At 42.2% G+C, this 15,793-nt stretch overlaps 1 protein-coding gene across 1 annotated transcript in view; it reads left to right on the forward strand.

The window, feature by feature from the left end:
* LOC106582433 (contactin-associated protein-like 5) overlaps positions 1–15,793 on the forward strand; it is a 169,075-nt gene that overhangs the window by 131,102 nt on the left and 22,180 nt on the right. The window contains exon 13 of the mRNA XM_045704848.1: positions 327–527. Coding sequence (XP_045560804.1) covers positions 327–527 — 201 coding nt within the window. The remainder of the gene's footprint in view (positions 1–326; positions 528–15,793) is intronic.

Genomic DNA, 15,793 nt, shown 5'->3' on the forward strand with positions numbered 1-15,793 from the left:
TACATGCATTTTCCTTTTCCCTTTATTTGGGAAGCAGCCACATTAGACCACTTCATATCTGTAAAATCACAATGCACTCTAGTGAGGTTGACCGAGGCTGACTGGTAATTAAGGGGACTGTCAAATATGTAACTACCTCCCAGCTTGGTACAGGATCATGCATAATCATATTCAAATCACTCCTCGAAATGTCTCAATTTTATGAAATGCAGTGTATAATCAGTACTGTGCTTTCAGATTCTGACTGTGCCTTTTTACAGCCATTTTCTTTTAAGTGTCCGAAAAAACTAAACTAAAACCTGTTTCTTATCTGCTCTGTGTTGTAGAGAACAAGGTGTGGACAGTAGTGACCCACAACAGCACAAATCCAGTCAGGGTACAGGGTTCTACACTACAGAAGCCCTACATTATGAAGTTTAACTACAGCGCCTCACCTGAACAACTGATGGCCCTCGTGGCCAGGTCAGAACAGTGTCAACAGGAAGTAGTATACAGCTGCAGGAAGTCCCGCCTCTTCAACACGTGGGGTGAGCCTTTCCAATATTGACTTGCAACATGTTGGAAACTTTCAGTTACAGATATTTTGCACATTTCACTAAGGAGGCATCTCAAGCACAACCAATTTAATACCAATTGTTTGTCTATATAGCGTTTGTATATTCCCTGCTGTATGGGTTCTATTGAACATTGTTTGTGTGCCATCGCATGGGGACTTGAAGACTCCATCTAGTTAGTTCTCTCATCGCTCGGGGAGACCCAACTATAGGTTCATCAGATTTCTCTGAGGTGCACAGTGTCACCGCAGACAATAAACAAGTGTATTATGCCCAAACAAGATCATAAAAAATAAAATAAAAAGTTTGCTATTTTCAGGCCCAGTAGATATGAACAAAACATAATTGCTTTCATTGTTTACTTGAATGCTTCCGAAACCACTGCTGTCAAAGAAAAACACAGATCACTGTAATTGGACTTGCAAACAAAATATGCTCCTTATATTGGCACGGTGATGCTCTTTCTGTCCTGCTGTATGAAATATGTCTTTCTCATGCTACATCATAAGGAACCCTGCGGTTGTGGGCGGTGCAGTTGCCGTACCAGGCGGTGATACAGCTCGACAGGATGCTCTCAATGGTGCGTTTGTGAGGGTCTTAGGGGCCAGCATAATTTCTTCATCCTCTAGCGATTGAAGAGGCGCTATTGCGCCTTCTTCACTACACTGTCTGTGTGGGAGGACCGTTTCAGGTTGTCAGTGATGTGCGCGCCGAGGATCTTGAAGCTTTTTACCCTCTCCCTCCCTGTCGATGGGGAAGGGGGGCTGCACCCTCTGCTGTTTCCTGAAGTCCACAATCAGCTCCTTCATTTTGTTGATGTTGAGGGAGAGATATTTTATTAGAATCCCCATTAGCTGTTGCGAAGTCAGCAACTACTCTTCCTGGGGTCCACACAGAACATGAAACATGACATAATACAGAACATTACTAGACAAGAACAGAGTCACTCAGCTTTGTGTAGGTGCCAGTCTATATGACTGTGCCATCAACTTGATAATTACCATATTTTGGAGGTTATTTAGTTTTCAAAAAAACTAAAGTGAGCGATTGTAATCTGAATAAAGGCCAAAATAATATTTGTGAAGGCCAAAACGTTTTATTTCTGTTTTTAGAGGGAGAGAAACGCTGGGCCAATTGTGCGCTGCCATATGGGACTCCCAATCATGGTCGGATGTGATACATAATAGTAATACTTTTTGTTGTATTATTTGTTTTGTCTTCTCTGGTGGATTAAACTGAAATTGCAACCAATCACGGCCAACCTAAGAAATGAAGAAATTCATTTGAATATAGAATTCTCCCCCTCCTTCTACCCTCCTTCTAGGCAAGTCTATTGTCCAGCTACCTGCTAATAGCCATAATGGCGCTGAACAACGTGACCATGTCTGTGTGAAAAAGTATTTTCTAGTAAGCAACAATTTGTTTACCTTCATTAGACAACTTTGTCCCAATATTTCTGTAATTCAGTGATATTTATTCCCATAGTAATTCGTTATGGATCCATAACTAAATAAACATTGCCATTTTGAACAAGTATTTTTATCATTTTATTAACGAAAGCATAAAGATGCTGATGAAGAGATACTGTACTGTTTATACTTTTGCATTTGGATAATACAGCATTTGGAAGATATAAGCCAACTGTTTATTAGGCTATAGCAGAACAGCATAACGGTCCGGACGGCCCTTGCTGTGCCTGGTGAGCAGTTGGTCAAGTTCTGTTGTCAGAAGAGGAATGGAAATGCCAGGGTGAACCGACGACATGATGAACCCGCCAGGTATGTTGACTCTGCCTGTTGGAGGTGGAGTTCCAGAGCTCACAGGTGTGCCTGGTATGGATTGTGACTCCATCTCGTTCATCGCCCTCTTCAACACATCATTCTCCGCCAATGCCGCCTGGCTCTGGTGCCAATGCATCAGCTGTCACCTGTATCTCTGCCCTCCGATAATGTTTATCTTTCTGCTGGTCTGCCTTCAATGACTCGATCTCGGTCTTCAAAGTATGAATCTGATCCATGTGCACTTTCATCAGATGAGCAGAACGGTACCGCACTGAGCCCCCATCGATTACAGTGGCCTATGATAGAAACGGTAGATCAATTAAGAATTAAAAGTGACTCCAACACGCAAATTCTGTGTACACATTTTAAGAATCTAGCAAAACTAACCACTTTCTTGGCAACCATGCGTTTTTTCGGTGCAGCCCGTTGTCCAGCTCTTTGTCCACTGATCTCCACGGATGGTTGTCGGCATGTTTGTGTGCTCTGCAAAAACATATTCACGTTTTTAGTACACAATCCATTTTTATTGAACCTTTATTTAATTATCGATTTTGTTACACAGTATGCCTACACATTGACGGGCTATATAAAACATTTTTTTAAAGAAATGCACTGAAACCAAAATACCTTTAGTTTTGGTGATCCTCTCAGCTCCGACACATTTTAAAGTCCTCTCGTGGTTGCGGTCCTAACGCTGGAACGGGTAGCACCATAGAAAGAAGCTGGTTCGATGTAAACTATGTCCATTTTGTCTTTTTTCTTTGGTCGCAATCTCATTTTTTGCAGGTAGGGGGATGTTCACACCTACAGTAGCCGGACTATAAAGAGTCTATTGTCCTGCTAATCAGGCTAAAAATGTTTGAAAACCTGTTTTCAAAATGCCACCAGCTGTCCATCACTACTGTAAATAAAAACACAGCATCTTGTTTACATCCTTTATTGTAACCAAAATGTCACAATTAATTTGTATCCAATTACTTTTAGAGTTTGGGATTCATTTGCTTAATATTATGGTGTTTCTATTCCAAGAAAAATGAAAAACCCTCTGGGTTTCCTTTACGATGGAATGAAAAATATGGCGCTGTACAACGTGACGGTCGGGAGTAGGCTATAGTACTTGGCTATTTAGCTAAAGAATCCCTGTGTTGTGCGGGAATGTGGGAGATCAGTGTTCAATTCTCTGACGGGGAGGAAGGAGTAGGCTGTCCTTGTAAATAAGAATTTGTTCTGAACTGACTTGCCTAGTTAAATAAAGGTTACACTAAGATCATAACATTTCTACACTATAATTGTAGTCAAACCAATACCCAAACGGAGATTCAGTGAAAATAAAAATCACATTGAGTTATCAGGACCAGTCCCCATGCTTGTCAAAGAGTAGCGTGAAACTGTGCTAAAATAGTTGTAGGCTATTGCTTCAAATCCTATTGCTTCTAACTTCAATATGCTCTATAAATAGACAAGACCTACGCTTTTCAGCACATTACTCAACACTAGTGAGACTCACGTCGCCTACAGTATATCGAAACATATGACGTGACTCTCCACCAATAATTACATAGATAATAATTACGTTGGATATTTATGTAATTCAGTGATATTTATTCCCATAGTAATTCATTATGGATCCATAACTAAATAAACATTGGCATTTTGAAATACTATTTTTATCATAATTTTATTAACAAAAGCATAAATATGCCATTATTAGTTACATTGTTTTAGTATGAACGTGCAGACTGGCAATAAGAACAGCAGGAATGTTTCCCTAGTCAGCGCCATTATTAGTGCAATGCCCCTTAAAGTCTTACTCTGTGCTACCCAGGGTGGGGGTCCACCCTTCCTCCTCCCTTTCCCATGGGCTAGGTCTGTCTTCTGTGAGCGGTTCTGCGGCCCATCCCGTGCCCCCTGCCCTTGTGGCTTGAACCTCAAGCGCTTTCAGTGGATACAGCAGGAGAACTGCAAGGCAATCCCATTGTGCGCCACTCGGGAGCCTTGACCAATATATATTGCCCTGCTAATAAGAGGGTTAATAATATATCAGTGAATAACCAAGGGGATTTTATATAATTCTATAATAATAATAATAATTGCTTTGTTTAAAAAATATATATATTTTGGAGATTAAGTTTTTCAGATAATGTAAAATGAGTGAGGAAAAAGGACATTCTTGAACATGGGGTGAGTCATTGTTACTAATTTGAAAAGTGGGCTATAGTACTACAGTAAGAGCGTAGCAACAGTTTTAGTAAGTAATACTGTAGTCGTGCACAATTATCATTTTCTATTTAGGTTTATGTCGCACATTCATTGTCAGTTAGAGACACAGTAGGACCCAAAAGCATAATCAGTGCTCTAACTGGATTACAGGCAACATTTGCACTGAGCTAAAGGGTAGAGCTGCCGCTTTCAAGGTGCGGGACTCTAACCCTGAAGCTTACAAGAAATCCTGCTATGCCCTGCGACGAACCATCAAACAGGCAAAGCGCCAATACAGGGCTAAGATTGAATCATACTACACCGGCTCCGACGCTCGTCTTATATGGCAGGGCTTACAAACTATTACAGACTACAAAGGGACACACAGCCGCGAGCTGCCCAGTGACACGAGCCTACCAGACAAGCTAAATCACTTCTATGCTCGCTTCGAGGCAAGCAACACTGAGGCATGCTCTCTGTAGCCGACGTAAGACCTTTAAACAGGTCAACATACACAAGGCTGCGGGGCCAGACGGATTACCAGGACGTGTGCTTCGGGCATGTGCTGACCAACTGGCAGGTGTCTTCACTGACATTTTCAACATGTCCCTGATTGAGTCTGTAATACCAACATGTTTCAAGCAGACCACCATAGTCCCTGTGCCCAAGAACACAAAGGCAACCTGCCTAAATGACTACAGACCCGTAGCACTCACGTCCGTAGCCATGAAGTGCTTTGAAAGGTTGGTAATGGCTCACATCAACACCATTATCCCAGAAACCCTAGACCCACTCCAATTTGCATACTGCCCAAACAGATCCACAGATGATGCAATCTCTATTGCACTCCACACTCCCCTTTCCCATCTGGACAAAAGGAACACTTATGTGAGAATGCTATTCATTGACTACAGCTCAGCGTTCAACTCCATAGTACCCTCAAAGCTCATCACTAAGCTAAGGATCCTGGGACTAAACACCTCCCTCTGCAACTGGATCCTGGACTTCCTGACGGGCCGCCCCCAGGTGGTGAGGGTAGGTAGCAACACATCTGCCATGGAGATCCTCAACACTGGAGCTCCCCAGGGGTGTGTGCTCAGTCCCCTCCTCTACTCCCTGTTCACCCACGACTGCATGGCCAAGCATGACTCCAACACCATCATTAAGTTTGCAGACGACACAACAGTGGTAGGCCTGATCACCGACAACGACGAGACAGCCTATAGGGAGGAAGTCAGAGACCTGGCCGGGTGGTGCCAGAATAACAACCTATCCCTCAATGTAACCAAGACTAAGGAGATTATTGTGGACTACAGGAAAAAGAGGACCGAGCACGCAACCATTCTCATCGACGGGGCTGTAGAGCAGGTTGAGAGCTTCAAGTTCCTTGGTGTCCACATCAACAACAAACTAGAATGGTCCAAACACACCAAGACAGTCATGAAGAGGGCATGGCAAAGCCTATTCCCCCTCAGGAAACTAAAAAGATTTGGCATGGGTCCTGATATCTTCAAAAGGTTCTACAGCTGCAAGATCGAGAGCATCCTGACTGGTTGCATCACTGCCTGGTACGGCAATTGCTCGGCCTCAGACCGCAAGGCACTACAGAGGGTAGTGCGTACGGCCCAGTACATCACTGGGGCTAAGCTGCCTGCCATCCAGGACCTCTACACCAGGCGGTGTCAGAGGAAGGCCCTAAAAATTGTCAAAGACCCCAGTCATAGACTGTTCTCTCTACTACCGCATGGCAAGCGGTACCGGAGTGTCAAGTCTAGGACAAAAAGGCTTCTCAACAGTTTTTACCCCCAAGCCATAAGACTCCTGAATAGGTCATCAAATGGCTACCCAGACTATTTGCATTATGTGACCCCCCAACCCCTCTTTTTACGCTGCTGCTACTCTCTGTTTATCCTCTCTGAGGTCGGTGGGACGAAATCGTCCCACCTACGTAACAGCCAGTGGAATCCTGTGGCGCGTTATTCAAATACCTTAGAAATGCTATTACTTCAATTTCTCAAACATATGACTATTTTACACCATTTTAAAGACAAGACTCTCGTTAATCTAACCATACTGTCCGATTTCAAAAAGGCTTTACAACGAAAGCAAAACATTAGATTATGTCAGCAGAGTACCCAGCCAGAAATAATCAGACACCCATTTTTCAAGCTAGCATATAATGTCACATAAACCCAAACCACAGCTAAATGCAGCACTAAGCTTTGATGATCTTCATCAGATGACACTTCTAGGACATTATGTTATACAATACATGCATGTTTTGTTCAATCAAGTTCATATTTATATAAAAAAACAGCTTTTTACATTAGCATGTGACGTTCAGAACTAGCATACCCCCCGCAAACTTCCGGTGAATTTACTAAATTACTCACCATAAACGTTCACAAAAAACATAACAATTATTTTAAGAATTATAGATACAGAACTCCTCTATGCACTCGCTATGTCCGATTTTAAAATAGCTTTTCGGTGAAAGCACATTTTGCAATATTCTGAGTAGATAGCACGCCATCACAGGCTAGCTATTTTGACACCCACCAAGTTTGACCCTCACCAAACTCCGATTTACTATTAGAAAAGTTTGATTACCTTTCCTGTTCTTCGTCAGAATGCACTCCCAGGACTTCTACTTCAATAACAAATGTTGGTTTGGTTCAAAATAATCCATAGTTATATCCAAATAGCGGCGTTTTGTTCGTGCGTTCAAGACACTATCCAAGGGTGACGAAGGGTTACGCGCCCGACGCGTTTCGTGACAAAAAAATTCTAAATATTCCACTACCGTACTTCGAAGCATGTCAACCGCAGGTTAAAATCAATTTTAATATTCCGACCGGGAGTTGTTGTTTTCGTTCAAAGAAGAAAGAATAAAAACATCGGGTCGCCTCGTGCACGCGCCTCCAGTCTCTGTTCTCTGATCGACCACTATCAAAATGCGCTAATGTTTTTCAGCCAGGGCCTGCAAAGCCACCATTCAGCTTTTTGCCGCCTTCTGAGAGCCTATGGGAGCCGTAGGAAGTGTCACGTAACAGCAGAGATCCCTTGTTTTTGATAGAGATGATCAAGAAGGCCAAGAAATGGTCAGACAGGGTACTTCCTGTACAGAATCTTCTCAGGTTTTGGCCTGCCAAATGAGTTCTGTTATACTCACAGACACCATTCAAACAGTTTTAGAAACTTTGGAGGGTTTCTATCCAAAGCTAATAATTATATGCATATTCTAGTTACTGGGCAGGAGTAATAATCAGTTTAAATCGGGTACGTTTTTTATCCGGCCGTGAAAATACTGCCCCCTATCCATAACAGGTTAATGTAACCACATTTTCCGATTTCAAAAAGGCTTTACAGTGAAAGCAAAACATTAGATTATGTTAGGAGAGTAGATAGACAAAAATAACCACACAGCCATTATCCAACCAAGGAGATATGTCACAAAAACCCAAAACACAGCTAAATGAAGCACTAACCTTTGACGACCTTCATCAGATGACACTCCTAGGACATCATGTTACACAATACATGTATGTTTTGTTCGATAAAGTTCATATTTATATCCAAAAACAGCATTTTACATTGGCGCGTGATGTTCAGAAAATGTATTACGACCAAAACTGCCGGTGAATGAGCACATCAATTTACAAAAATACTCATCATAAACGTTGACAAAATACATAACAATTATTTTAAGAATTATAGATACAGTACTCCTTTATGCAACCGCTGTGTCAGATTTTAAAATAGCTTTTCGGCGAAAGCACATTTTTCAATATTCTGAGTACATAGCTCGCCATCAAAGCAAGCTGTACAGACACCCGCTAAGTTCTGGGGTCACCTAAACTCAGAATTAGTATTATAAATATTCTCTTACCTTTGCTGATCTTCGTCAGAATGCACTCCCAGGACTGCTACTTCCACAAGAAATTTTGTTTTTGTTCGAAATAATCCATATTTATGTCCAAATACCTCCGTTTTGTTTGTGCTTTCAGGTCACTATCCAAAGGCATAACGCGCGAGCATAATTCGAGACACAAAAATTCAAAATGTTCCATTACCGTTCTTAGAAGCATGTCAAACGTTGTTTACGATCAATCTTTATGGTATTTTTAACATAAAAATGCGATAATATTCCAACCGGAAAATAGCGTATTCATTCCAGAAGAAAAAGAAGGAAAGGCGTGCTTGCGGGATTGCACATCACCAATCCCTTTGTCCATAGGCAGTCCATTCATTGACTGAGCTCCTATTCTCTGCCCGGTAACATGACAACGATGAAAAAACTTTCTAAAGGCTTTTGACAGCCAATGGAAGCCTTAGGAAGTGCAATGTGACCCCACAGACACTGTAGTTTCGATAGGGATTAGAAAGAAGAACTACAATTTCCAGATCTCCCACTTCCTGGTTGAATTTTTCTCAGATTTTTGCCTGCCATATGAGTTCTGTTATACTCACAGACACCATTCAACCAGTTTTAGAACCTTCAGAGTGTTTTCTATCCAAATCTATTAATAATATGCATATTCTAGTTTCCGGGCCAGAGTAGTAACCAGTTTAATCTGGGTACGTTTTTCATTAGGCCGTGAAAATAATGCCCCCTACACTTTAAGAAGTTAACAACCCTCCAGACGAGCTTCAATGCCATACAACTCTCCTTCCGTGGCCTCCAACTGCTCTTACATACAAGTAAAACTAAATGCATGCTCTTCAACCGATCACTGCCTGCACCTGCCCGCCCGTCGAGCATCACTACTCTGGATGGTTCTGACTTAGAATATGTGGACAACTACAAATACCTAGGTGTCTGGTTAGACTGTAAACTCTCCTTCCAGACTCACATCAAACATCTCCAATCCAAAGTTAAATCTAGATTTGTCTTCCTATTTCGCAACAAAGCATCTTTCACTCATGCTTCCAAACATACCCTTGTAAAACTGACCATCCTACCGATCCTCGACTTCGTCAATGTCATTTACAAAATAGCCTACAATACCCTACTCAATAAATTGGATGCAGTCTATCACAGTGCCATCCGTTTTGTCACCAAAGCCCCATATACTACCCACCACTGCGACCTGTAGACTCTCGTTGGCTGGCCCTCGCTTCATTCTCGTCGCGAAACCCACTGGCTCCAGGTCATCTACAAGACCCTGCTAGGTAAAGTCCCCCCTTATCTCAGCTCGCTGGTCACCATAGCAGCACCCACCTGTGACACGTGCTCCAGCAGGTATATCTCTCTGGTCACCCCCAAAGCCAATTCCTCCTTCGGCCGCCTCTCCTTCCAGTTCACTGCTGCCAATGACTGGAACGAACTACAAAAATCTCTGAAAATGGAAACACTTATCTCCCTCACTAGCTTTAAGCACCAGCTGTCAGAGCAGCTCACAGATCACTGCACCTGTACATAGCCCATCAATAATTTAGCCCAAACAACTACCTCTTCCCCTACTGTATTTATTTATTTTGCTCCTTTGCACCCCATTATTTATATTTCTACTTTGCACTTTCTTCCACTGCAAATCTACCATTCCAGTGTTTTACTTGCTGTATTGTATTTACTTCGCCACCATGGCCTTTTTTTGCATTTACCTCCCTTATTTCACCTCATTTGCTCACATTGTATATAGACTTATTTTTCTACTGTTTTATTGACTGTATGTTTGTTTTACTCCATGTGTAACTGTGTTGTTTGTGTTGAACTGCTTTGCTTTATCTTGGCCAGGTCGCAATTGTAAATGAGAACTTGTTCTCAACTTGCCTACCTGGTTAAATAAAGGTGAAATAAATACAAATGAAATTGTTCACCTAATACCTTTTTTGCACTATTGGTTAGAGCCTGTAAGTAAGCATTTCACTGTAAGGTCTACCCCTTTTGTATTCAGCGCACCTGACAAATAATCTTAGATTTTACATGAACTCCCCCTTGCGCTGGTCTGGAGCAATGAAGTGGTGACGCAGGGTACTGTACAAAACCACAAATAACCTCTTAAGACCCGCAGCATAATCGCTAAATGTTTAGTGGAGCAACCACTGTAATTCAGTCTCCTTAACTTGTTCAACAGCCACACCATTCATTACCAGATTCAGCTGTTACTACTTGCCACCCATTCCAAAAGACTGCAACACTGTGTTAAGGGTTTCAGTGACTTCATTTGCTGTGGTTGCTGATATGTGATCGTACTCGATTCTGTCTTATGTAGCAACATTTGAAATTGTGTTTTTTACATTGGATGAAAGTAGACACTCAGAGCTAGAAAATGATATATCATACACTACAGTTGAGGAACAATGGGAAAGTAATTCTGCTTTGAAAGTTAAAAACTTGTAAGCCCACTTTTTAGAAAATGGCTTTGTTGGTAAACCTAGTGGAGAGCTCTTCTTTGTCTACACCCATTCAGAATCGTTCACACCCTGTTAAGCCTGAGCCCCACCCATCTCTTGAAGGAGTCACATGTGAGGTCATGTGCTGAACAGTGAGTACGGTAGTGTACAAACAAAAGTCTAAAGGGTGATTTATACTATGACTATCGACATGTATACAGTCGTTGCAGTGACATCATAAACATTCTTTTGTCGTCCGACATACTTCTCATTATGAAAAGTATAAACACAAAAATGACAGGCTGCATCAGCAGTCTGGTGGTCCAAAATAACAGGTGTATTTTAACACCAATAAACCCATCCGTTTAAAAAAGAATTTAGTATATGTCAGTCCACCACGCCAGGCAACTAAAAGCACTTTTCTAAACAATGTTTTGGTTTGTTTCTATCTTGTTAGTTAGCTAATGTTAAGTTGACTGGCTAGCAAGTAAAAAAAAATGACCATATCATATAGCTGACAATGTCTTAATTTGCGCTAATTTGTATTCATTATTACAGGAAAATAAAGTTTATTTGTCACATACACAGGCTCCAGAAGGTGTAAACCATACAGTGAAATAGTTACTTGCTTAGAGGAGTCAATTTGCAGTAAGTCAGCCAGTCAGATGTGCAGCCAGACTTATTAGCCACTCCTTTTGCCCCATCTCTTTCAACCATACAATTGTTCAATTCCTCATCAATCCATGGAGCCACAACAGTTCTAACAGTCAGTTTCTTAACAGGTACATGTTGATCAATAATTGGAAGAAGCAATTTAATAAATGTGTCAAGTGCAACATCTGGATGCTCCTTACTAATCAAATCAGACTCAACAAATATTTTTTACATCGTCCACATAAGAGTCACAGAAAAATATTTTGTATGATCTCTTATACATTATTTTAGACCCAGCTTTGTAAATGTGGCTTTCCTGGATATAGCCACTATATTGTGATCACTGCATCCAATGGGTACAGATACAGCTTTAGAACAAAGTTCTATGATATTAGTAAAAATCTGATTGATGGATGATCTTGTTCCTGTAGTGTTTGTAAACACCCTGGTAGGTTGATTAATAACCTGAACCAGATTACAGGCACTGGTTACAGTAAGAAGCTCCCTCTTGAGCAGACAGCTTGATGAAAACCAGTCAAAATTCAGGTCCCCAAGAAAGTAGACATCTCCGTTTACATTATATACACTATCAAGCATTTCACACATTATTTAGATACTGACTGTTGGCACTTGGTGCCCTATAGCAACACTCCAAAAAAGCTTTAGATGTGCCAAGTGAACCTGCAACCACAACACTTCAAAAACATATGTTTGCATGTTGTGTTATAATGGGTAATTACCACTAATAACTTAGTAACTATGATCAGTTTTCAGCCGTATGTTCAATTGACAGCTATTACTATTATTTAAGGTTGGAGTTGCCACTACTGCTTGGCATATTGTTTATAGTGTGTAGCATTGTGCCCATTGCTGTAGGTGTCATTGTTTTATTGGTAAATATAGTTTTCATATGCACATGATACTGTAGCGCTTTCCATAGTGGCCTTTGTTCTAGAAGCTCGCTGCCATGTGCGAGCTTCTAGAACCCTACCAGAGGGGTCGTGGAGCTCACGCATGTGCAGAGTAATTCACAACCCTGTGGCTCTGGAGCAGGCAGGCTCTTGCACCAGGCCGGAGAGAGAGAGGGTGCCATAAATCTTTATCTTGCCAGTCTCAGTAATTGGTTTCTCTCTCTCTCCGACAAGAGGTTAATCTTTAGGTTAATGTTTATGCTGCTAAGTTCATAGCCCTGTTTATATCTGTGTTATAGTAGTGTAATATTATGCTTATTCGTTCATGTTTATATAGCCTATCTATATTGCATAATTATGACACTTTACTGATACTGTTATGTTGTGCATGTTTTTGCTTTATAGAAACACAATTCATTCAGATTAACACTAGTGCTATTCCACCAAGATACACTCCCAGTCCAGATTCAAGTTATATGACCAAAAGTGTCTTAATGTGTGTTGGTAAAGAGGAATAGGAAATAAAACCCTGAAAAGAGAAGCATCAGCATTGTTCTGACTGGGCATCCTGTGGAGGGGCAGAACCCAGAGAAGCATCAGCATTGTTCTGACTGGGCATCCTGTGGAGGGGCAGAACCCAGAGAAGCATCGGCATTGTTCTGACTAGGCATCCTGTGGAGGGTCAGAACCCAGAGAAGCATCAGCATTGTTCTGACTGGACATCCTGTGGAGGGTCAGAACCTATATCACCCAGCATAATTTTACTAGCGGGTTAGGGCATTCACAGCTGACTGCTCAGACAGGTGAGGGCATACTGTTGGCCGTCATTGTAAATAAGAATTTGTTCTTAACTGACTTGCCTGGTTAAATAAAATAAATATCAGCCAACTGTTTTTATAGGCTGTCTCAACAATGTTGGTGATCAGGCCTACCACTGTTGTGTCGTCTGCAAACTTGATGATTGAGTTGGAGGCGTGCGTGGCCACTCAGTCATGGGAGTACAAGAGGGGGTTGAGCACGCACCTTTGTGGGGCCTCTGTGTTAAGGATTAGCATAGTGGAGGTGTTGTTGCCTACCTTCACCACCTTTGGCTGGTCAGGAAGCCCAGGAACCAACTACACAGGGCCTCAAGCTTAGTGATGATAGCTTAACTTGATGATGAGCTTGGAGGGCACTCTAGTTTTGAAGACTGGGCTTTAGTAGATAAGCAGCATTCTTACATAGGCATTATTCTTTTCCAGATGGGATAGGGCAGTGTGATGGCGATTGCATCATCCATGGATCTGTTGGGCCAATATACAAATTGTAGTGGGTCTAGGGTGTCAGGTAAGGTGGAGGTGATATGTTCCTTAACTAGCCTCTCAAAGAATTTCATGATGACAGAAGTGACCTTCGCTTTCTTGGGTACAGAAACAATGGTGGATGTCTTGAAGCAAGTGGAGACAACAGACTGGGATAGGGATAGATTGAATATGTCCGTAAACAGTCCAGCCAGCTGGTCTGCACATGCTCTGAGGACATAGCTGGGATGCGGTCTGTGCCAGCAGCCTTGCGAGGGTAAGCACGTTTAAATGTTTCGCTCACATTGACCATGGAGAACGAGAACATGTAGTCCTCATGAGCGGCGGTGTCCCTCGTCGGCGGCACTGTGTTTTCCTCGAAGCTGGCAAAAAAGGTGTTTAGCTTGTCTGGGAGCAAGGCATCGGTGTCCGTGACGTGGCTGGTTCTCCCTTTATAATCCGAGATTGTCTGGAGTCCCTGCCACATAAATCTCATGTCTGAGCCGTTGAATTGCGACCCCACTTAGTCTCTTTACTGAACAGTCTTTACCATGGGTACTTCTGATTAAGTTTCTGCCTATAGCAAGGGAGGAGCAGAATGGAGTCGTGATCTGATTTGCTGTAGGGACGGCCTTGTAGCCATCCCGGAATGGGGAGGAGCAGTGGTCAAGAATTCTTGATGAGCGAGTAGCACAGGCAATGTGTTGATACAACTTCAGTAGAGTTTTCCTCAGATTTTCTTTATTAAAGTCCCCAGCTACAATATATGTGGTTTCCAGTTTGCACAAAGTCCAGTGTAGTTCCTTGAAAGCTGTTGCGGTCTCAGCTTGAGGGAATATACTCGGCCTTGATGACCGAAGAGAATTCTTGTTGGAGGTAATGCGGTCTGCATTTGATAGCGAGGTATTCCAGATCGGGAGAACAAAAGGACTTGCGTTCCTGAACTTTACCGCAACCTGCATACACAGTTTGAAGTACAATAGACCAATATAGCTACTGTTGTAGGTCAAAGCTGTGTGCTGACTAGAGCATGGGTGCAGTGTGCATGGTGGTGCTCATGTGAAATTCCTTTCGTATTCGGCTTCAGACCAATGTCGACTTCTCTACTTATTTGTTTTTAATTCTATGTTTTTTACACAGGAAGGTGATTATACATCATTATAATACAGCAATACAAGTAAAGTAAAAATACACAATCATGACAAATGGCAACAGAAATAATGTAGTTATTAGTATTTATTTAATAATAACAGCTGATTTTCCAGAGGTAAGCGAAAAAACAGAAACCCATTTAAGACAATTTGAAGGAAACTGGGAAACCTTTTTACAAGCTTCTGGAAAATACACAAATAATCAACATGTAGCCTACCCATTAACTATTTACTTACATTATTGACTGTCACATTATGTAGCTTGGAGAGCAAGGCATGAAGTGGCACAAATTGCTCAGTGTTTTGCGCCAGCAGAGGGACTGTGCTATTTTTCCCTCTGACATCCTAGTCATCCACCTCAGTGAAAACAACTTGTGATACACCAAGGGGATGGCACTGGTGTGGCAGAGGTGCGGATTTAGAAGTGGTTTGAGGTGGTCATCCGAATATTTCCGAATAGACAGGGAATGGGACCAGAAGATAAACAAGTGCATAGACAGGGCCATGCACTCCCTCAATCAGCTGGTGTATGCATTTCAGGGACACACAATCCGCCACCCTACCATTAAGCAGTGTGTCCCTGGGATGTACTGTAGGGTTGGAATGCATCTGACTGATGAGAGTATTGAGAGTTGGTCTCTTCAGTCTCCACCGTCTCCGTACTAACAAGACACACACAGTAGAACACACACCACAGTCCCTATCCATTCCCACAATGCTCTTTTAAGAGCTACCTAATATAAAACATAAGCACACAACTTGCGGGCCGGTGTGTGTGTGTGTGTCAGGACTAGGAGGGAGGTGTCAAAGAGAATGGTTGAAATGTATCCTCGGAGAGGTGAACCCAGGACCACTAGCGGTTCTGGGGGGGTGGGCAAGGGGGGCCAGTGCCCCTGTGACCACAATTTTGGACCCCCTTGTGGCCCC

The sequence above is a fragment of the Salmo salar genome, chromosome ssa21 (genome assembly GCF_905237065.1).
Source record: "Salmo salar chromosome ssa21, Ssal_v3.1, whole genome shotgun sequence".
Taxonomy (NCBI): domain Eukaryota; kingdom Metazoa; phylum Chordata; class Actinopteri; order Salmoniformes; family Salmonidae; genus Salmo; species Salmo salar.